Source organism: Choloepus didactylus, chromosome 12 (genome assembly GCF_015220235.1).
Source record: "Choloepus didactylus isolate mChoDid1 chromosome 12, mChoDid1.pri, whole genome shotgun sequence".
Classification (NCBI taxonomy): domain Eukaryota; kingdom Metazoa; phylum Chordata; class Mammalia; order Pilosa; family Megalonychidae; genus Choloepus; species Choloepus didactylus.
The window spans coordinates 93,427,003-93,451,544 of record NC_051318.1 but is presented as its reverse complement, the minus strand read 5'-3'; the positions used below and the strand labels follow the sequence as shown (position 1 = coordinate 93,451,544).

Here is a 24,542-nt window from a genome sequence, read left to right as displayed (position 1 = left end):
TGAACATTTTTTAGATAGAACTATTATTAAAGAAATTACTCACCTTTTAAAAAAATTTCCTACATAAAAGGCCATTAGAATAAAATCACTTTAGATTTTTTTTTAAAGATTAAGTTTAGACTAAAACCTTGAGAAATGACATTTAAGGGATAGGTAGAATATGGGAGCCTCTAAAAGACTTGAACAGCGAATCAGAAAATCTGAGGAATGATAAAATGGAAGTCAAGCAGACAAGAGCTCTTGGATATGTCAAAGGTTGCAGAATCAGAAAATCTGAGGAATGTTGCAGATCAGAAAATCTGAGGAATGATAAAATGGAAGTCAAGCAGACAAGAGCTCTTGGATATGTCAAATGTTGCAGAATCAGAAAATCTGAGGAATGTTGCAGATCAGAAAATCTGAGGAATGATAAAATGGAAGTCAAGCAGACGAGCTCTTGGATATGTCAAATGTTGCAGAAAGGTCACATAAGATAGAGATGAGTGTGTCTCCCTTTATTTAGCAAGACGACATTATTAGTGCCCTAAAGAGCAGTTTTAGTATAGGGGTGAGTGAGAAATCAAACTGCAGAAGACTGAGTAAGTACGAAGTATAAAAATAGAGATAATAAGGTAGAGAACTCTTTCAAGAAATTCAGTTGTAAAGGGGAAATAAACAGGGTGGTGGCTAAAAGGGAAAACGGGGACAAAAGAAAATGTGTCTAGGTGAATGTTAAAAGACAGAAAATAAGTTAACACGGTTGCTGAAGGTTGGAGAAAATCAGATTCAGAATATAGGGAAATACATTAACCTTATACAGCATGAGAGAGGCTCTTACAGTGAACAAGGGGGAAGTTTAAAAAAAGATTAAGTGTTAATAAAAGATTAGTTTATAAGTTCCTGTGGGGGCAGGAAGTTGAGGGATTTTCTGGATGAACTGTTCCACCTGAATTCTTGAGTAGATAAGAGGATAAATAAAGGGGTCATAGGTTTAAGGAAAGGATTTGAAACAGCTGCAATGGAGACAAGGAGAACTGACTTAGGCTTTGCTAAACATTTCAAATTTTCAACAATTAGCATACATTATTGTAATGGGGACGGAGAAATTTTTATTTTTAAAGCAATGGTTTTATTTAAAAAATGATAAAAACGAAAACAGAGTGTTGGGTGTTCTAAGAGTTAACCTCTCAGTTTTCAGGAAGTTAGCTATCCAACCCTGAACAGTCAAGGTTTTGTTATTTTTCACTTCAACAAACTAATTAACTAATCAACTGCAACAGTATGTTATAGCTGCTCTTACTGTTATTTTGTTGAAGAGAAATTAAATTGGCTCAAGAAATGCCAAGGAGATATAAATGGATTAATCGTAATGGTAGGAGAAATTTCCTATTCATTCTTGGAAGTAACTTTTTAACAGAAAACAGCGTGCAAAGATGGAATGGATTTCCCTGAAACAGTTCTAAGTACTGGAGAATCATTCAGGGTTCTCTAGAAGTCTTGGCCTTTAAGTCTTCAGATCATTTTCAGATACAGTAGTTGATATTTTAGGCTTGTTTTTAGGCTCCTAGGCCTTGGTCACAAATACCCAGCTCTACCATTGTAGCTCAAAAGCAGCCATTGACAATGTGTAACCAAATGGGTATGGTTGTGTTCCAATGAAATATCATCTGCAAAATAGGTAGCTGGCCTATAGCTAACCTCTAGTCGAGGTTTTCAATTGCTGAGGAAGTTGCTTAAATTCTTAGTTTGTCTTCCCTAAATACAGTAAGAAAGCTATTGAATTAATACTTATATAAACTATATTAAAATAACCAGCATACCCAATGCATTCAATAAACATCAGTTCCCTTTCTCAACATCTGGCAGTGTGAGGCTAGAGTGCTGGCCTTCCAGAAAGACAAAGAACTGTGAAGAGAGACCATTTATTGTATGGAAAATAAATGCAGATATGTTCACAATGACTGAACGATGAGTTTGCTAATTTTTCATGAACAAGTCTGGGGTCTTAATTGTCATCTAATTTCGATTTCTTCTGAAAGACAAAAGTAAACCATTTCTGGGAAATAATTTCCCCAGGTACCTAAAATTCCAAAATCTAATTTTTAATGTAAAATAAGCATAAATTTAGACTTTTAAAAAAAAAAGTCTGATATCAAAGATTTAAAACGTTTATAAATGTAATAGAATCTCAAAGGACTATTGTACTGAGGAATAAAGTTCCAGGGAAAAAAGAGAATGGGGGTTTTGAAAAATGCAGTGCAAACAGCTTTTACTGCTCCTATATGCCAGTTTCTGCCTTATAACCCAGTGAGGAAGAAACAAGTCAATAAGATGGTACTGAAACAACAGAGAAATCACAGTTGAAAGGTGTTTTCAAGCCCACATAAAGATTTCAAAGTTAATGATCAAAACTGACTAATAAAGAGATTTTGAAACTCACCATCTCTATTAGTTTCCCATTCTACATTCTCCTCTTCGCTTTCTGGAGTTCTCTCCTTAGTGATTTTTATGTCTTCCTTTTCCCTATGTCTCCCTCTTGAAGATTCTTTCTAAAAAGTACAAACGTACACACAGATTACTATATATTTTTAAAGCTATATAAGGCAGTTATTGTAATACAGGACATTTTTAACTTCACTCATCTCTATTTCATCAAAAACTCAGGTTTGCAAATAGTTGTTTATCCACTAAGTAGAGAAGGTAAACAAGTTCTAGAAAAGCCAATCCATCTCTGGTGTTTTGCATTCCGCAGCATTAGCAAACTAGAACAACGGATAAAGTATAACGGAAGCATTTGTTAAGTAACCATATTAAACAATGTCTAGAAATGACTAAAAAAGGACCCTCAAGAATAATTGATGATCTAAGACTGCTCATACCCTAAAATAATAATACCCAAGTGTTCTAGTTTGCTAATGCTGCAGAATGCCGAACACCAGAGATGGACTGGCTTTTATAAAAAGGGGGTTTATTTGGCTACACAGTTACAGTCTCAAGGCCATAAAGTGTCCAAGGAAACACATCAGTAATCGGGTACCTTCACTGGAGGATGGCCAATGGCGTCTGGAAAACCTCTGTTAGCTGGGAAGGCACATGGCTGGCGTCTGCTCCAAAGTTCTGGTTCCAAAATGGCTTTCTCTCAGGACGTTCCTCTCTAGCAAGCTTGCTTCTCTTCAAAACGTCACTCACAGCTGCACTCCGTTTCCTCTCCTTGAGCCAGCTCATTTATATGGCTCCACTGATCAAGGCCCACCCCGAATGGGTGGGGCCACGCCTCCATGGGAACATCTCATCAAAATCATTACCCACAGCTGGGTGGGGCACATTCCAAGCAAATCTAACCAGCACCAAACGTCTGCCCCCACAAGACTACAAAGACAATGGCATTTGGGGGACACAATACATTCAAACCGGCACATTCCACCCCCTGGACCCCAAAACGACATCTTCTTTCCAAGTACAAAATACATTCATTCCATCACAATATTACAAAAAACTTAAATCATTTCAGTACAATATCCCATCAAAATCAATTATAGGCATGGCCAGTCCTAAGGCTTAATTTTTCTTTAGCTGTGGATCTGTGAACTTAGAACAAGTTATATGCTTCCAATATACAAAAGAGGGACATTCATAGGATAAACATTTCCATTGCCATAAGGAGAAACAGTAAGGAAAACAGGGTTAACAGGAGCAAAACAGTTCCTAAAACCTGCAGGACAAACTCCATTGGGCCTTTTTGGCAGCTGGAGAAGAAAGGGCTGCTAAAAAGGCCCTTAGGAAGGGCTAGGCTTCTGCTCTCTCAAGCCCCAAGGATGCAACGTTGTTCTGTGAATGACTCTCAGACTTTGAAATCTAATGGAGTTTGTCCTGCAGGTTTTAGGAACTGTTTTGCTCCTGTTAACCCTGTTTTCCTTACTGTTTCTCCTTATGGCAATGGAAATGTTTATCCTATGAATGTCCCTCTTTTGTATATTGGAAGCATATAACTTGTTCTAAGTTCACAGATCCAAGGCTAAAGGAAAAGTATGCCTTAGGACTGGCCATGCCTATATTTGATTTTGATGGGATCTTGTACTTAACTTTTATTACTGAAATGATTTAAGTTTTTGTGATATTGTGATGGAATGAATGTATTTTGTACTTGGAAAGATAATGTCATTTTGGGGTCCAGGGGGTGGAATGCGCCAGTTTGAATGCATTTTGTCCCCCAAACGCCATTATCTTTGATGTAGTCTTGTGGGACAGACTTTTGGTGCTGATTAGATTTGCTTGGAATGTGCCCCACCCAGCTGTGGGTGGTGACTCTGGTGGGATACTCCCATGGAGGCATGTCCCTGCCCATTCAGGGTGGGTCTTGATCAGTGGAGCCATATAAATGAACTGGCTCAAGGAGAGAAAACTCAGTGCAGCTGTGAGTGACGTTTTGAAGAAGAGCAAGCTTGCTAGAGAGGAATGTCCTGGGAGAAAGCCATTTTGAAACCAGAACTTTGGAGCAGATGCCAGCCATGTGCCTTCCCAGCTAACAGAGGTTTTCCGGATGCCATTTGCCATCCTCCAGTGAAGGTACGTGATTATTGATGTGTTACCTTGGACACTTTATGGCCTTAAGACTGTAACTGTATAGCCAAATAAACCCCCTTTTTATAAAAGCCAGTCCATCTCCGGTGTTTTGCATTCTGCAGCATTAGCAAACTAGAACACCAAGGATCAATCCAAACTCATTTAAGAATTGTAAAAATGATTTTAAAAAAGATATTCCATATTTTGATGAAACTAAAAATGGAGCCAAAATAGCATAAGTATTACAGCTAAAAAACAGGTTTCATATTTTATTCCAAGTATAACAAGTAGTCTGTAGACAAGACAGAACAGTAACTTAGATTATAAAATTCAATTAAATATCCTACTACATAAAATAAAAATGGCAAACTACATTTTAAGAGATGCTAAGTAACCAGTTCATATAAACGTTATTTTCTCACCACAGTGAAATTCTCATTTATTAACATTAAATCCTGACTATGAAAGACACTGACACACAATAAATGACTGCAGATTTTTACTTTATTTTCATTTTATTTCTACTTTATATTACATTCATACATATTTCTTAAACATGGTATGTGTGGGCTGATTATATTAATTATACATTTTATTTTCAGATAGTAAGAAGATATTACAAAGAATCGCATATAAAAAAAAGAAGTGTTGGGGCTAAAAGGGTTGAGAATCAAAATATAATGATTGGATTGGTAAGTAAAATTATAAAATGTTAGGAGTCTAGGAGTGTTCCTAATATAATCTAACCTCCAATCCTATGCAGAAAAATTGTTCTATACTATTTGTATAGTTATAAAAGTCCTCTGTTAGAAGAATTTCAGTGAAAAAAAATTTAACTCAGAAGTTAACTATCCTTCCCACTCTCTTAACCCAGTTTTTGGACATTCTTATTATTTAGAAAATTCTTCCTTACAACGATTGCATCTTATACAGCTCCAGAATTTTGACTAACTAGGACTAGTCTGACCTCTGGAATGATGCAAAGCAAATCTAATACTTCTTCCACATGATGTCTCTTTAAATATTTGAGCACTGTTACTCAGTATTTTTAATATCTTCTTATAGCAAGCCAAAGATAGCCCAATATGTTTATCATACCTTCATATTTCATGACTTTCATAACTCTCATCATTCTGTCGTCATCTCTGGACATACTAATTTGCCAGTGTGCTTCAATAAAACATGGTACCCAGAATTAACCTAGTCTTGCCAGAGCAGCACCTAGTGGGCTTCTACCTTTCCCAGTGTAGAATTTAAACTATCCTTGTACAAATGAAGTTTAACTTCCTGGGTGTGGGGGTGGGGAGGAAGGATTGTTGTTGGGGCTTAATAATTAACTATAACCTTAAAAACTATATAAACAATTTATCTTACCTAAATTGAGGTCTAGAAATAGGTTAAACTTCAGGGCTGGGTGATTTAGTAACATACTAAAACTACCAAAGACCAAATTTCACTGCTGTTTGTTTCCTTTCTTACAGTTCTGCTATTCCTAGTGTTGATTTCACCTTAAGGCTGATTTCTTCACCACTGTAAGAAGCAATCCGAGTTCCCCCACTGTGCTTCTTCCCCAACTACAGAGGAATATATTCAACTACATCAGGGTTCAGCAAACTAAGCAGTTGTGCAAAGGGACATTTCCAAAGATAAAATACGTAAAATTTCATTACAAATCAGCATTAACAGATAAATATTTGGAAAGGATCTTGATGATAGGGAACACTAACTTTGAATCTCAATTAAGTAAAATGTTATGCTCAAAGAGTTCTGTTCTTTTAGTGAACCATATTATAAAAAATTGTATTCAATTGTATTTTGAATTTTATCCACTAAAAAACTGTGGAAATTTGTTTTCTCCCTTGTTACACAAGTAAAATGTACTTCCTTGATACTGTCTCTTAACCTGCAAAGCCTAAATATTTACCATCTGGCCCTTTACAGAAAAAGTCTGCTGAGGTCCACAAGGATGTAACCAACAAAATCCAGCATATGGGAACCTCTATAGGATAGAAATGGATTCTTCAACAAATAAAATGCCAGGGGAAAAAAGAATGAGGTTGGTAGGGAGGGAAGAGCTGCATAGTGGTATGGAGCAGAGCCTACAGACACAGTAGAAGAAACTTAGGAGATTTTAAATATGACATGACCTTATTTGAATAAACCAATTGTTAAAAACAGAACAAAATTTATAAGTCAACAAGGCAAAGTTGAATACTATCTGGATATTTGATGACAGGAATTAAGTGTTTTAGGTGTGATAATAGTGTTATGGTTATATTTTAACACTACTGTGTATTTATCACTATTATGATTTTTTAATAAAGAACTCCTTTATCTCTTAGAAGCACATATTGAAATATTTATAAATGAAACGATCTCTCAGGTATTCTTCAAAATAACCTAAAGGAGAATGTATGACACCAGAGGTAAAGATAGATGATAAAGACTGGAACTGTATAACTTGGCAAAACCTGGAGTGGCCAATGCCACTAAATATACAATATAAATACTAAATATACAAATATAAAAATGTTTTTGTATGTGGAAAAGCAAATGAATGTCAACCATGTAGAGAGTTGAAAAAGGGATAGTATTCAGGAAAAAATATAATCAAAGCAAACTGGAGTCTATGGTCAACAGTAACATTGTAATATACCTCCATTAAATGTAACAAAGGCAATATGCCAATGCTAAATGTATATGAGAGGGGGATATAGGAGAGGAATATGGGATTCTTGGTAGTGGTGTTATTTGCTGTCCTTACTATTACATTGTATTGTATGACATGTTATTTTTCTTTTTATCATTTTTTTTTATTATTGCTAAAAAAAAAAACCAATTTTTCTTGTAGTAATCAGTATGTTCAAGTGCTGATTGTGGTGATAAATGTACAACTTTATGATGATACCATGAACTGATTGTACACTGTGGATAAATGTATGGTATGTGAATATAACTCTATAAAATTGTAGGAAAATATATATATAGGAGTAAAAGTGTTGGAGAAAACATGGTGAGAGGGATGTACCTATCTACTGTTGATGAGCAGGTAGAACGGTGTAGTCTTTCTGAAGGTCAGTGTGGTTGTTCCACAAAAAGTTAAGTATGTGGGGACCATAAGGTCCTGCAACCTCATTATGGGGTATGTCATTTGAAGATCTGAGAGCAGAGACATTAATGGACATTTGCAAACTGGTGTTCATGGAGGCAGTAATCATGATTTGCAAAGGATGGAGGTGATCTAAGGGTACACTGACTGAAGAACGGAATGGTGTACTGTGGTGTACACATACAGTGGAACATTGAGCAACTATGAGAAGGAGTGAAGCTGTGAGACACACAACAAGGTGAATGGATCCTGTACACAGTATTTGAGTGAAGTACACCAGAAATAAAGGCAAACACTTTAATGCCTCACCAATATGGACTAACTACAATGTGTAAACTCAGAATCGAATCTTAGAACATAACCTAACGTGGACATGATTATTGTAATAGTCCCTAGATTGTAAGCTCTTACAGCAGTTAACTCTAGTCCTGAATAGTAATGCCTATCTCTAAACTTTGAGATGCTGATCCCTTAGTATATAACCTGATTGGTCTCTGGAACAATGGGTATCTCTGAGACACCTGAAACAGAGGTAGAGCTTGGCAGATATGAATGTCAGTATTAGTGCATACAGCATCTGTTAAAAAAAAAAAAGCTGAAAAAGAGCCCAGACTTCAATTAGTGATATGAATGAAGCAGATCTGGTTAGGACTAGGGCAAACTGGGCCAAAAGGTAAAGGTCTAAACTGACTGTGTTTTAAAACTTCAACTTCCATGTGAGACCAAGGGAAGAGATGTCTATTTGGTGCAAGATCTATATTTTCTAAACAGTATAACTCTACAGTCAGTTTGTTCAAACACCACAATTATGTGGAACTTTGAATAGGAAGTGAGATATGGTAGGTTAGTATAAGTTAGAGTGAAACAGTGACACATCCCAAAGTTATCTGGGCAGAGAATAAAAAATATAGTTACAGCCACCCCCCGCCCCAACCTGAGGAGCTAGGGGAAGGTGCAGAAGTGCTGGACTTCCTCACCTGGACTGGTGTTGATGTTGTCACAAACACTGGGACTGGTGGTTTGATGTGCCAAGCCCTCGATCGTGGGACTTGCCCTTATGAAGCTCATTACTGCAAAAGAGAGGCTAAACTTGCATATAATTGTGCCTGAGAGTCTCCCCCTGAGTACCTCTCTGTTGCTCAGATACGTCCCTCTCTCTCCCTAACTAAGCCACCACTGCAGGTGAACTCACTGCCCTCCCCCTTACGTGTGACCCGACTCCCAGGGGTGTAAATCTCCCTGGCAACGCAGGATATGACTCCCGGGGATGAATCAGGACCCGGTATCGTGGGATTGAGAGTATCTTCTTGACCAAAAGGGGGATGCAAAATGAGACGAAATAGTTTCAGTGGCTGAGAGATTTCAAATGGAGTCGAGAGGTCACTCTGGTGGACACTCTTATGCACTATATAGATAACACCTTTTAGGTTTTAATGTACTAGAATAGCTAGAAGTAAATACCTGAAACTACCAAACTCCAACCCAGTAGTCTGGACTCCTGAAGACGATTATATAATAACGTATATTACAGGGGTGACAGTGTGATTGTGAAGACCTTGTGGCTCACACTCCCTTTAGTGTATGGATGGATGAGTAGAAAAATGGGGATAAAAACTAAATGACAAATAAGGTGGGATGGGGGGATGGTATAGGTGTTCTTTTTTTTACTTTTATTTTTTATTCTTATTCTGATTCTTTCTGATGTAAGGAAAATGTTCAGAAATAGATTGTGGTGATGAATGCATAACTATATGATTGTACTGCGAACAGTTGATCGTATACCATGTATGATTGTATGATATGTGAATATGTTTCAATAAAACTGAATTTAAAAGAAAAAAGAAAAAAAAAAGATGTTTGATGAACTCAGGAAATGAACTGGCAACTTTGATGAACATGTTTGATGAACTCCTCAGGAAACGAACTGGCAACTTGGACAAACTCCTCAGGGAACACTTCGCTGGTCAGCTGAAGAAGAAGTGAAGGTCCACTATCTGTCTCACTTAAAAGTCTTCAACTGACTGGATTAAATCCAGCTAACTGCATTCTCTCATTGTGGAAGACACGCCCTTCATTGACATCATCAGTCACAGCTGCAGCCAATTGACCGATGATTTTATAAACCAGCTGTGGTTTATTAACCAGCATCAAATGTCCTCACAGCAGTGGTTAGGCCAGTGCTTGCTTGACCAGACAGCTGGGTACCATCACCTGGCCAATTTGACACATGAACCTAACCATCACTGACTCCCACAAACTTGGTTAAGAAATTGAGACATAAAGGACACAAAGACAGAAGACATCACTTTGACGATACCTTGATTTTGGACTTCTAGCCCTACAACAGTGAAACAATAAATTCCCATTGTTTAAGCCAAAAATAAATAAATAAATAAAATAACCTAATGGAGGGGGAAGTGTTGAAGGGACAACAAGATCGGCCATGTGTTAACAATTTTTGAAGTGGGACATGACTAATACAGGTTCTTCTCTCTTTTTCTCTTTGAAAATTTCCAAAATAAAAAAGTTTTAAAAGAAGACTTTGTCAAGCTGATTATTACAAACCTTCCATCAGGTTAAGACTAAGACTAGTCCCCTAATTATTCAGAAACAAGGGAAAATATCTAATAGAAGCAAAATAGCCAAGTCTCATACTATCTAGGTAGGGATGGGCCAAATTGGACCTACTGCCTGTTTTTTTGTAAATTAAGCTTTACTGGAACATAGATACGCCTACTTTGTTTAAACACCGTCTATAGCTAGTTTCAAGCTACAACAGCAGAACTGAGTAATCATGACAGAGACCTTATGGCCCACAAAGCCTAAAATATTTATCTGGCCCGTCATAGAAAAAATTTGCCAATCCCTGACATAAGACATCTAAGGGACTCTTTCCTAATAAATCCCAACCTAAGTCTGTGCTACCAATTCTAGAGTCAAGACAGGAAAAGGGTTAACCAGAAACAGTGTCTAAAATAGTCCAAAATAAGGATGATGGTAAAGTTTTTACTTAATGTACCATCAAAAGTAGATTGGTTGTTGAGGACAGTATATTGAGTGAAATAAGCCAGATACAAAAAGTCAAATACTACACCACCTCGCTAATATGGACTAAATATAATGTGCAAATTCTGAGAATTGAATTCGAGACCATAGGTTATCAGGGGAAGGTTTATTATAAAGGTTCCTACATTGTAAGCTCTTACAGCAGTCACATCTATTCATGAGTTGTTACGGTTATTTCTAAATTCTGAGACGCTGAGCTCTTTGTGTATAACCTGGTTGTTCCCTGGAGCCTCAGGTGTGACACTTGAGATTCAGACCTAGAGTTCTACAACTATGAAAGTCAGCATTACCCAATATGCAACTGTTCAAAAAGCTGAAGAAGAGTCAACTTCAATTAGAGAGATGAATGAAGCTAATCTGGTTAGGACTAAGGTAAATCAGACCAAAGAGTAAAGGACGATAGTGACTGTATTTTACAACTTCAACTGTGTGAGACCAAAGGAAGAGATGTTTACTTGGTGCAAAACTTATATTTTCTGTAGCACACTATCTAATTTAACTTGTATGGTCAGTCTACTCAAAGACCATAATTACATGGAACTATGACTAGGGAGTTAGATCTTGTTTGTTTGTACAGGTTAATGTGATGCCCCGATAAATCCCAGAGTAATTTGAACAGAGAATAAAAAAAGTATTTGCAAAGCCCCCTTGAGGGACTGGGGAAAAATGTGGAAATATTAAACTTCCCCATTTAGGGAATTCCTGACATCATTGCAATATCAATTTAATAGGCGAAGCCCTCACGCAATCCTGGGGCCTGCCCTTAAGAAACTTATTCCTACAAAGGAAAAGGTAAGCCTACTTATAATTATGTCTAAGAGTCACCCCTAGAAAACCTCTTTTATTGCTCAGATGTGGCCTCTCTCTCTAAGCCAATTGCGCAAGTAAACTCACTGCCCACCCCCACCTCCCCCACCCCACCCCCACGTGGGACATGACTCCCAGGGGTGTAAATCTCTCTGGCAACATAGGACGTGACTCCTGGGGATGAGCCTGACCCTGGCATCATGGGATTGAGAAAGCCTTTTTAAACCAAAACGGGGAAGAGAAATGAAACAAAAAGTTTCAGTGGCTGAGAGATTTCAGATAGCATTGAGAGGTCATTCTGGAGGTTATTATTTTGCATTACATAGATATCCCTTTTTGGTTTTTCATGTATTAGAATAGCAAGAAGGAAATACCTGAAACAGTTTAGCCTCGATCCTTGATGATGACTGTATAACTATTCCCCATAGCTTTTATGGGTGACTGTAATTGAGAAAACCTTGCAACTGACACTCCCTTTATCCAGTGTATGGATGGACAGATGAGTAAGAAAGACAAAAAAATAAATAAATCATGGGGGGAATAAGGGATATGGAATATTTTGGGTGTTCTTTTATATTTTTAGTTTTTTTTTTTTGGAGTAATGAAAATGTTCAAAAATTAATTGTGGGGATGAATGCACAACTCTATGATGATACCATGAACCACTGATTCTACACTTTGGATGATTATCTGGTATGTAAATATATCTCAAAATTGCATTTTTTTAACTGTCTGGTACCCCCTATTTTGAAAAAGTCTCTGAGGTTACATATGAACTCAGTGGGCAACTACAGTAATTGACAGACATTAACTGCTATGGAAATGGGAGAGTGAGAGAGTTAGTATTATTTATATCAGATGTCTGATGTCTAGTACATCCCCACTATATTTAAACTCAAGACTGAAAAAAAATATGACTTATCCGAGTCTCTCTACATATCTGTATTCTTCTCCGAAGACATATGTAGTCCACACTTTAAGACCATGTTCTCAGAAATGCAGAAATATGACAATCTTATTGAGGCCTAATGAGATCCACATGTTCTTTCGGAATGTTGCCAGTATTCATCAAGAAGCATCTCCCTTTCCCCTTGATTCTGGGCAGGACTTTGAATTACCTTAACAAATAGAATGCAGAGGAAGCTATGCTGCCCAACCTCCAAGGACAAGTCATAAAAGGAAAAATGGTTTCCACCCGGCTCAAACTCACTCAAGCGCACACACACACATACCCTCTCTCTTTCTCTCTCAGGATGCTCACCCTTGGAACCCAGTCACCAGGCTGTAAGGAAGCCCAAGACACCCATGTGAAAAGACGACATAAAGAGGCCTACGGCCACGTGGAAATCTAAGGTCTCCAGCTGACAGCCAACAGGAAATGCCAGACATATAAATGAGTGAATGAAATTAGATTCCAACTTCTAGCCTCAAGTCCTTTAACTGAGGCCCCAGGCATCAAATAACAGACAAGCTGTCCCTAATGTTCCCTTTCTGAATTCCTAACACAACCGGTGAACGTAACAAATGCTTGTTTTATGCCAAGGCACAGCAAATGGAACAACTTTGAATGCTATCAAAGGATAACAGTTGCAGATCATACCAGGCTTAAAATTTCTGTTTATTTTCCTATGAAATGAACATTTGTATCTACATCTGGAAATCACTGTAATTATCCCTGTAGTATAAATTCATTATCAAATTTCTACCAGGTGGTATATAGTCTTATCCTTCTCTTCTAAACCTTTTCCTAAAAAAACAAAGAACACTTATTTGGTCTACTTTGTTTCAAGATGAATAACCAGGTAGGGGTGGGGTAGGAAATACGGGCAACTGACAAAAATGATCCTTTGAAAATACACTGGAAAGGGAAAGGAAACACTATTCTAAAATCTTGAAAGAAAAACCTCTGAAAATGACTTATTACAAGAACCAAAAAGGTCATTAAAATGATAGGTTGTAAAAAACATTTAAAAGACTATTATACATACCAGTTGTAATGATATTCCAATTGTTTTAATTCCATATATGAGAGGGTAGATTAAAAGAATCAAGACTTTAAAACAAAATCAATACATACAAATAGACTTAGATCATTGCCCATATGCATATTAGTTTAAGATTTTAGGTGAGCAACAGGATGCTCACAGTGCATCTCTAAATGCTAACCAAGGTATCTTCCCACAGTGATCAACCCTTCAACCCTTTCTTGAATACAGCCACAAAGCTTCTCCTAAGACGCAGGGATCCCCTTTTGGCATATGTATATGCCCCCATCATCAAAAAATGCCTGAATATTCCTCCTCTCTGACTAATGAAAAGCATCCAACATCATCAGTCATTAGGGAAATACTAACCAAAACCACCCAAGATACAACCACACACCCACTAGAATGGCTATTAAGTAAAAAGCAGAAAATAACAAGTGCTAGTGAAGATGTGGAAAAATGGGAACCCTAGTACACTGTTGATAGGAATGTAAACTGGTGCATCCACTGAGGACAAGTTTGGCAGATCCTCAAAAAGTTAAACAGAACTACCATGACTCAGCAATCCCACTTCTAGGTACATACCCAAAAAGAACTGAATGCAGGGACTTGAACAAACAACTATTTGGTGTTGGCTTACAACTATTCGTACACCAGTGTTCACTGCAACATTATTCACACTACTGGAAATTATAATCTCCTTCAACTTATTTACTACAAAAAAATGAAAAATTTAGAGAATTATGCATTTTCCCAGAGGGCTTTCCCCGCTTAAATTGCATTATCCATTTAGAACAGTATAATGCCATATTATACATTTATCATATATATTTAGCACTCAATACAATCTTTAAAATGGAGCACAAATAATAAATCACTACTGAAAATTAACCTTGAGGATACTTACTCCTACCCTAAGAGGTGAGGATGACTCCTCTGTGCTTCTTTTCTGGGGCTCAGTGTCCACATCTTGGCGCTTGTTCTTCATTCTTTCTCTAAGATCCCCTGTAGGTCTTTCTGGTGACCTTTGAACCAAAAATCAAAAACAAAATGAAAATCAAAACATAAAATTCTGTATTTATATAATATTTTTAAGAAAATATTTACAGAAACAACTTCTGTAACAACCTCACAAATCTCAATATAATTTCTGTAACAGTCAATGGCTCCTAAAGTACAGAAAAATAATTTGTTTCAGCTTAAATATATAAAAGAAGATACGAGCAACACTTAACAACGTTTCTCATAACAACAATTAAAATATATACAATTAAAATCCCACAGGGTGGCAGGTACTGGTGATAAGAATAAGAAATTATGTCACAGCAGAGGAAAAGGAATTTGTAATTAACAGCTTGACCTTTTTCCTATTACTTAATCACCTAAATATATTAGTTGTATTTGGAAGCAAAAGGTAGGAAGATGCATAGTTTTAAACTACAAATTAGTCTAGATTGCTCTAGAGGCAACACCATTACTACCTACCCATGTATGTGGCTGGATACAACAATTAAGAAAACATTTCATGCATCTTAAGAATCGAAGCAAACATATGAGTTTTAGTGCTACTCTAATAACTTTTCTTACTGTCTATACAATATACATATATACACACACATACATATACACACACATATAAGCAAGCTATGAACAAATATATAAATATCTATTCCAAGTGACAGTTGATCAGTCAAACCAATTCCTTGAACTTATCAATCACTAACACAAGTCACACGATTAGTGAAGAAATAATTTCAGTTAACTCACTTTAAAGTGACTAACATTTACATGTACATTTCAGAGCTCTATATTAAATGTTTTAACAATTAAACCTGAATTTTGAAACAGTAAGTTAACTTCTTATAAGAACTAGTGCTTAAATTCTCTAAATTATAATTGTAATGTACATGTAAATCCTATGTGTCTAGATTTCCTTTCTATAATAAAACATTTATGAACTTGTTTTCACCCTAAAAGGGACCTAAAAGAGTGCTCTATACACAGTGAATGCTCAATAAAGAACTTAAATGTCATATGAATAAATAAGCAATTCTGGAAAAAACTGCTTTTCTTTCCATTTTGAGTCACACTATGAACTATGTTTTTCCTTCCCCAAAAAAAGAAAATTACACCCAAAAGATCTCAGGTGGAAAAACATGCAAAATTATAACAAAATCCTGTACTGAAGGTCTGGTAATGGCATTATCTTTTCTCCACTTTAGACAAACTTCTCTGCCCATTTTCATCAAAAATATTTCTTAAACAAAAATTTTGAGTTAGCTAAAAATAAATTTCAAAGATGAATTAAAGCATGTTCTAAAAGTATGATATTAATATAAGTTATTGAAATAATTTCCCCTGGTGAGTGAGTGTGTTTGTGTATACAGGCAATTCACTATATACAATAAAAATTAGTTTTCCCATATTAACAGAAGTAACAAATGACATTCGGAATACAATTAAAACAAAACACTCAACAAAACAAAAGTGCACAATGTTTAAGTTAACAGTCAGCTAATATTCAGGGCTAGAATTTTTAATTTTTACTAAACCTCAAAAACTACCCAGAGAGAAAAATTTTACCTGGTAAAGGAAAACAAACAAACAAAAAAACAAAAAAACTCCAAATGCAAATGTTCAGCTTCTATACTATTAATGCAGCCAAAGCAAACAGCACACTCAACTTCAGGAATAAGTAAATCGTCTACTGATCAAGTTTAAACTGTTTTGGTGACAATCTTTATTTAAATATTACATCTTTAAACACCACAAAGGAATGGAAAGAAAAGCAAAAAATATTATTAGGTAAGTTTAATTTAGCATACCCTTTATTAAAAACAAAATGATTTTCTAAATAGGTAACATACTTATCCACATATAAATATATTTTCCGTTTATATTTACACATCCTGATAAGGGCTATGACAAATGCATTTTAACCTACAGAGCTTGCATTAGATCTTCTTTGTCATTAGGATTTGGGTTTAAAACATCTTAAAAAGGTAGAATTATACCCTGTTTAAATTTTAATATTTTAAGTCTTGAAAAGTCTCTCCTCACTAAAAATAAATTCAGATACAATGACGCTACCGACAGCATGAAATGTTGCTGTCTTAAGAAGTAACTTAATGTACTTTTAGAACAAGAAAAAGCCATACAATATTATTAAAAGAGCTATTGTAGAAACAAGTAAATATGAAGCAAATAATTTCAAAGCAAACATTAAATTTGAAATTAATAACTATAAAGATCTTATTGATTTTTGTTGATAAAACTATCACCAGAATAGAAAACCTGATCAAATACATGGTTGTATTTTCAGATGTTTATACAAGATAAATTACAAAAGCCATCTTCAAACAGTATGTGAACAATTCAGAGTCACAATTCTCAATTTACCTTCTGTAATTACTGCTATAGCCTTTACCACGGGGTGATGGGCCATGTACAAATCTACATGTGTTTCCATAGAGGCAGTTGCCAGTCTTCAGCCAGTTACGGCACTGTGTCTAAGAAAAGATATTACTATATAAATTTCATATTTACTTCTGGGACAAAATTAAAACAAATGCTAAAAAAATTCTAGCTAACCCTGTGACATATTACTGCCCAAATAATAAAAACCATTAGAAAAAAATATGCAAAACAAACCCTATCAACTTTCTCCCTCATTTTTACATAACACTTTTTAAAAAATTTACTAGGCCAACACTGTTACAATAAAGCTTCCTGTTCCCCTTACGACACAAGTCAGTATTTCAATACCAGTACTCCAAGAGAATGCCCATGACTGTCCAGTGCAGACTCACCTCTGCTGTACTTCCAGTACTGGGTCCAAGTCTTTCAAATACACTGGGTCTTCGGGATGTGCTATCAGATATGGTCTTGGTATTTTCCACTGTGACCTTCCTTCTAATTTTTGACATTTTGTACTTCTTTAATCAAAAAAGAGAGGCAAAATTTGCAGAGTTCTTCAGTTTTGAATAACTGAGTCCATAACTTACAAGTAAATAAAACTATTACACCATAAAATTACAGGGAATTTTCCTTGGAAGAAAACAGCATAGGAGAGGTCATGCGTAAACAGAAGGTATCTTTTAAGACCTGCCTTATTAGTGAATTTATAAAACTTTGAAATCTATTGCCTTTTTAGAATTTTAACTCCTTTGCAGAGTGAACAAATTAAGATTCTACTAACACGGTAAAGTTTTCAAAGTACATTTAACCTCAGAAAACACACCATAAAATGTTTAGTTTATAAGTTAATTATTAAAGTTGTTTAAAATTTATTAGCTATCCTTTAAAGAAAAGTTGTGCTATCATCCTCAATTAACTAGTTAACTAGAAAAGAGAGCTAAGTCAAAGAAAAGGGGAAAATAAAAACAAAATGGAATTTTATTGATGGCAGAAATTTTATTTTACACAGTTTAAGTGACATTAGTTATAGTCTAAAAATCAGCTTGGGAGAAAATTAATACTATTTAAATATTTTCTTTATCTTACAGAGGTCAAACAAGAACAATCTAATCAAGGATACTTATTTTCCAGTAATAAAAAAATTCACTCTCAAAATTGATAAAATGATTTACTTTCAAAACAGGACAAGCTGTAGACTAGAAAAAGTCAAATCAAGGGGTTTCCATAATCTATTCTACACTAACATAAAAGTCAAAGGTGCTTTTTAACTTTTTTTTTCATACAGTTGATTTGAAAAAAGAAGGGAAAGTTAAAAAAAAAAAAAAAAAGAAGACAAACAAGGGAAAAAAAAAAAAAAAAAAAGGTGTAGTGCCCCCTTGAGGAGCCTGTGGAGAATGCAGGGGTATTCGCCTACCCTACCTCCATGGTTGCTAACATGACCACAGACATAGGGGACTGGTGGTTTGATGGGTTGAGCCCTCTACCATAAGTTTTACCCTTGGGAAGACGGTTGCTGCAAAGGAGAGGCTAGGCCTCCCTGTATTTGTGCCTAAGAGTCTCCTCCTGAATGCCTCTTTGTTGCTCAGATGTGGCCCTCTCTCTCTGGCTAAGCCAACTTGAAAGGTGAAATCACTGCCCTCCCCCCTACGTGGGATCAGACACCCAGGGAAGTGAATCTCCCTGGCAACGTGGAATATGACTCCCGGGGAGGAATGTAGACCCGGCATCGTGGGATGGAGAACATCTTCTTGACCAAAAGGGGGATGTGAAAGGAAATGAAATAAGCTTCAGTGGCAGAGAGATTCCAAAATGAGCCGAGAGATCACTCTGGTGGGCACTCTTACGCACACTTTAGACAACCTTTTTTAGGTTCTAAAGAATTGGGGTAGCTGGTGGTGGATACCTGAAACTATTAAACTACAACCCAGAACCCATGAATCTCGAAGACAGTTGTATAAAAATGTAGCTTATGAGGGGTGACAGTGGGATTGGGAATGCCATAAGGACCAAACTCCACTTTGTCTAGTTTATGGATCGATGTGTAGAAAAGTAGGGGAAGCAAACAAACAGACAAAGGTACCTAGTGTTCTTTTTTACTTCAATTGCTCTTTTTCACTCTAATTATTATTCTTGTTATTTTTGTGTGTGTGCTAATGAAGGTGTCAGGGATTGATTTAGGTGATGAATGTACAACTATGTAATGGTACTGTAAACAATCGAAAGTACAATTTGTTTTGTATGACTGCGTGGTATGTGAATATATCTCAATAAAATGATGATAAAAAAAAAAAAAGTCAAAGGTGCTGAAAGTAATGGACAGGCTATTTTATCATATTAATGACAAGAAAAGAAAAATACAAAAAATATATTTTTAAGTAGATAACATATATCAAAAATCAAAACATTAGCAGAAAACTAATTCAAGTACATAATCAGGCAATTCAGCTAGAAATGAAATTGCTGGATAATTTATTAAACAATTATTAAATTCTAGTCCAAGCTATCACCTAGGTACACTATGGCAGGAAGTGGGTAGGAATGAACCACAGCAGCCAAAGAAATAAAACCTCCGTTTGGCTTAGAACTGGTCTCCAAAAAAACCACAAATGTTCTTTTATATGCTTTGAAGGCTAAAGACATCACTTGAAAGGAAATTAAATCACAGTTGTACCAAATCAAAACTAAACCAAAAAAAAAAAAAAATTATAAACAATGCTTGGTTTAAGTTAACTATTTCATTTCTGGTCATGTTTTAAAAGGATCCAAAGAATAAGGAAAACGTGACAAAATAACAAAGATGATTAACCAAGAGAGGAAAATATGAAATGATACAATATGATTGCTTTAAAAAATGGAAAAAATATTATATTCTCACTTAAAATAAAATATAATTATTATTCTAGTACAGTAGCAATTACTTTTTAGTGACTCGCTGAAGTTAGAAAACAACTTTAAATTACAAACAAGAAATTAATGTAGAGTACCACATAAACAACAATTCGCTGCAGCATAAAATCACTCATGTATGAAGGAGCTATACAGTCAACCCTACATACCGGTGTTATGTTATAAACTAATCTTTGATTTAACATTTTTGGGAGAGCATTCTCAGCCCAACTGTGAACTTACAGAGGAAGAGTTAGTAAAACGCAACTTGTCCTTTTGATTTATTAAACATAAAGAAACAAAATTCAAGAGAAGTAGAGCTGAGACAGATCTAAAAAATGTAGAGCTTTAACTAAAAAAAACTTTATTTACAATTTTTTCTAACTTTTCCTGTATACTTTGTGACACATATACTTATTGAATCTTACTCAGATATAAATTCAATGGGTTCCAAAAGCTCCTTATCATCTAGTTATCTAGAATTTGGAAACAGGCACACCATCCTACCATGCTACACCAAGGAGTCTAACCTCAGATTTACATGTTTTCCACTACTATCAGTGGAAGTGAGTTAGTTCTGCCTCCGATATCCTCCATTCCCAAGACGCTCCCCTCCAAAAAAAATAATAGTGGTGGTGTCGAAAGAGCAAACAGGTGGGTTACTGTTACACTTAAACTACCTCTAAGTCCTGCTCATCTATCATCTCCTTTCTTGTTTTCTTCTGGAGGCCCCAAATACTAACCCCTCTGCTTCTCTTCCTGCTCTGTTACTAGCAGCTTGAGTCTGCACTCCTCTCCTCCTCAACCTACTGCTGGAAAGCATGGTCTCACAGTTTCTTTCCAATCCTAGACCCCTAAATTAAGCTTTGAAGACTTCAAAGAGTTTTGACAGCTATGTCAAAGCCAATCAAGTGAAGACTAATGATCCAAGACTGCACCCCTCATATTCTTGCCACTAAGAAACTTGATTCCCAGAGACAAAGTTGCTTTTACAGGTGACATTAAAAACTACTCAAAATTCACCTACACAGTGATTGTCCCAGGAATCTTACTTCCAGCTACTGCTGAGTCTTCCAAGTTAGGTAAGAACTGCAATGAAGTAAAGATGTGCCCTCGTCTTTTCTCAGAATCCCGCAGTGTCAGACCTTGCTCTGAAATGGCACAGCATCCAGGTATCACGTCAAGGTTACAGGGAAGTCCTAGACAGAAAAAAAATATGTATATATCTGAGGCAAAGGGAGGAGAAAGTAGGAACTGAAGTTTTCTAACTGAAAGGAAGAGGAGTTCTTCTGATCTGCTCAATCAGTAGTCACAATTCAAGAAAAAAAAATTTGACAATTAAAAAACCTAAAATATAATCATGGAAACATACATTCATGATTTTGCATAAATAAAAAGCAAAAAACACAATATATAATGTTTTTACTCATATTTGTCTAAACAAACACAATGTACAAGACATCAGAAAAAACATCTCCAACATATATCAATTTGAAACTCTGCTACCACCTAATGTGACAATTAGAACTTTCAATCCCAATTAAAAATTCAGCTTTACCAGGGAAGACAAATACCACAGCAGAGTGAAATATAAATTTGACTGAGGGGGAAAAAACTTTCTAAATTAATATATGAACAGGCTTCAAAAGAAAGTAAATGCTTCAACATATATGGGGAAAGTTAGAAACAAAATAAAATAAATAAAAACATAAATGCTTAAGTCTTCCTATCACACAATCCATAAATTGAGTCACATAAATAACTTACTTAGTTTACTCTTCTTTGAAGGTTTTCCTTCCATTTTTGTTCTCAGATTATTTGTTCTCTCCCTATTATTCTTAAGCTGCCATCACTCTTTCACTCACATCAACATTTCTTTCCCAAACACTGTTAAAAGTCTATTCAGTAATTTTTCTATTCTCTCCTTTCTGTTTACAGAGTAAATAAATATCTTGTTTTTATTATCTCTTTTCAGTTAAAAAAAAAGAAAAATGGGGATGCCAAGTTGGAATCTATTAAGACACAACAAAAAAGGGGTCTTACATGGAAATCCCCTTCAAAACTTATATATCACAATGTACTCAAAAGTTTATGCTATAAATATGCCTAAGAAAAGAGAAAAAAATAGAGTTCCTATTTTGAATAATTACTCCTGAAGCCTATTACTAAAATCTTGTCAGTTAAAATGTATCCCAGCTCTAGTATCTTAACTTCAGTCTATAATTACAACCTTCCGAAGTCTTTTCCTGTAGCACAGATGAAAGTATAAACCACTTTATTCTAGGTCTACTACTTATTTTATACAGTAGTAGGAAAAATCTAGGAAACTCAAATAATTAAGCAATTAAATACTTCACAATAAAAGTATTTACTAATAGTAGAATAAATCCCTATCCACTGAATTACTATTATTAAAAGGGTAATATTAAAAAAAAAAAAAAAGTCAGTGAGCGGAGGCGGAAGATGGCTCATTGGGACCCGCTCTGCTAGGAAGAAGGGGGGCAGATGGTGCTGCTACCAGGGAGAAAGCTGGATAGCCACCGTCACTGCCAGTCAGACAAGTCAAGGTTCTTCAGGTGGAGCTTATGGAGCCACTCTGTTTGAACGTTTGGAACAGATGTGGAAAGATATTCACTTCAGATAAAGGGATGGTGGAAGAATGGTTGTCAGAGTTTAAGACACTACCAGAAACATATTTACCAAATTATGCCACAAATTTGAAAGACAAGAACTCTTTAGTTTCATCTCTATATAAAGTTACCCAGGAGCCACATAGTGAGTTGCTAGAACCCATCTGTCAGGAGCTCTTTGAATTCTATTGTAGTGAAGAGGAATGGTTGCTTCAATCTACATTGCAGTTTCTCCTAGAATTGATTTGTGCTATCCTGCAATCTCAGCCAGGAGAAATGTGCATGGCAGTGGATGCACTGAAGCTCTTCTTCTAAGGGTTTACAATTTGGAAATAGTCGACAAATAGGGACATGGCAAGGTACTGAGTTTCACAATTCAATCTTTATACAAACCATCTGTATATCATGACCCTTCCAGCATTGACTCCAGGATAGTTTGTCAGAAGTTGTACACAGTGGACCTTATCCTCAAAGGGAGATGCTAACGCACAGAATAGGTTTGAAGTGTTGACATTCCTTTTGTTGTGTTACAATGCTGCCTTAACCTGCATGACCAGTGTTTCTCTTCAATTACTGTGTCAAATTTGTTCAAGAATTTGTGTTTGCGGATATCCTCAACATGTAAGAAAATACAAAGGTATAAGTAACAGTATACCAGTTCAGAATTCATGGTACAAATGTTAACAGGGATTTATTTTGCATTTTATAATGGTGAATGGGATCTGGCTCAAAAAGCATAAAATGATAGTATATACAAGCCCAGCTGGAATTATATATAGAGCCATTGCTGGATGCTAATACAATAAAAGCTTCATTGCCTCACTATGCCATGAAATCTAGTAAGGAGGGTACCAGATTTCCTCTAGAATATCAAGAAATGCAGTAACCAGCGTGTCAATAAGAGGTCACAGGTGAAGAAGACACGAGCAACCTGACAATAATAACGATCTACTGAATTGGGCATCCTTGTCATTCCTGAGATTAGTGTCACAAATGTGGTCGGAGAGGGAACCGGAAATGCGGAAAAAGGCAGAACACTAGGAGAGATTGATGCTCAGCATATACAGGGTATGCAGGAAACAGCCACAGATCCTAGAACTGGGAGCAAAGGCTTGCCAGAGATAAGGAGATGATGATAATCTGTAAGAAAATTGATAGAGGATGGAATAAACTCACCTGGCAGAGTGCAGTTTTAGCAGAGCACTTTATAGCTGCACTCCAAGAAATACAGATTTAACAGGTCAAGAGGAACTGATGGAGATATCTGAAGTTGATGAGGGATTTTATTCTATGGCTGCATCTAGTACCAGCCAGTTGGGTTTCTCAAACAGTAGTCATAATTCTAGTAAAAAGAGAAGTAAAGGAAAAAAACAGAGATGGTCAGGAGGAAGCAAAACTGGAGGAAAAGAAAAAAGAATCTACAAGGGAATCTTGCAAAGCTCACTTGGCGCGAAAACAAACTCAGAGAGCCCAAAGTGAGAATCTTGAACTTCTCTCTTTAAGAGACTTACTTTAACAGGCAGTCAATCCTTGCCTAAGCCTGGCAGCCATAGTCTGGCTAAGACTGCTGCTACTGTGTTTAACAAATCTTTTCAACAAGCGAGTGGTGTCACAGTCCCACATAACCCATTATCTGCTGTCGGCTGTGGGACTGGGACAGATGCCAATAGGCTTTCTGCTTGTAGTCTCCAAGAAGAAAAGCTTATTTACATTTCTGAAAGAACAGAACTTCCAATGAAGCATCAATCAGGTCAGCAGAGAGGTCCTAGTATCAGCATTACTCTATCAACAGATTGATTTGTCACATTTTACTCACATAACCAGTGAATCTGGAAACATGACTTTACTTCTGTGTGAAAGTGTCCCGTCTTTCAACCTTGTTTCTCACAGGAACCCCAATGTCAAATTTTGCAGGCTACCTTGAATTTATGAAGGGAATGATGTCTGGGTTGCAGTAAATTGAAATAGGGTTTTGTTACTTCTCAGGTGTGTTTTCCCCCTTGGGGTTATTTTTTTCTTTCTTATTGTTACTGTTCCCTAAGGTTGTCAGTGTGACAACACATTTTAACAGGTTGTCTGACAGGTTGGCCACATCTCTTG

General features: G+C 36.1%; 1 protein-coding gene and 1 pseudogene across 11 annotated transcripts in view; one reads left to right on the top strand and one right to left on the bottom strand.

Moving 5' to 3' along the window:
- Positions 1–24,542, bottom strand: part of ZC3H13 (zinc finger CCCH-type containing 13) — a 109,090-nt gene that overhangs the window by 79,752 nt on the left and 4,796 nt on the right. For 3 of the 11 annotated variants that reach the window (XM_037799769.1, XM_037799779.1, XM_037799775.1), the window contains 6 exons: positions 23,619–23,784; positions 20,840–21,011; positions 17,319–17,444; positions 16,909–17,018; positions 14,402–14,534; positions 2,420–2,528 (listed from right to left, as the gene is read on the bottom strand). In XM_037799769.1, coding sequence (XP_037655697.1) covers positions 2,420–2,528; positions 14,402–14,534; positions 16,909–17,018; positions 17,319–17,435 — 469 coding nt within the window. In that variant the 5' untranslated portion in view covers positions 17,436–17,444; positions 20,840–21,011; positions 23,619–23,784. Of the gene's footprint in view, positions 1–2,419; positions 2,529–14,401; positions 14,535–16,908; positions 17,019–17,318; positions 17,445–20,835; positions 21,012–23,618; positions 23,785–24,542 lie in introns of all 11 variants that reach the window. The other 8 variants (XM_037799777.1, XM_037799780.1, XM_037799771.1 and 5 more) reach the window with 6 other exon arrangements.
- LOC119506912 lies at positions 22,398–23,575 on the top strand (annotated as a pseudogene).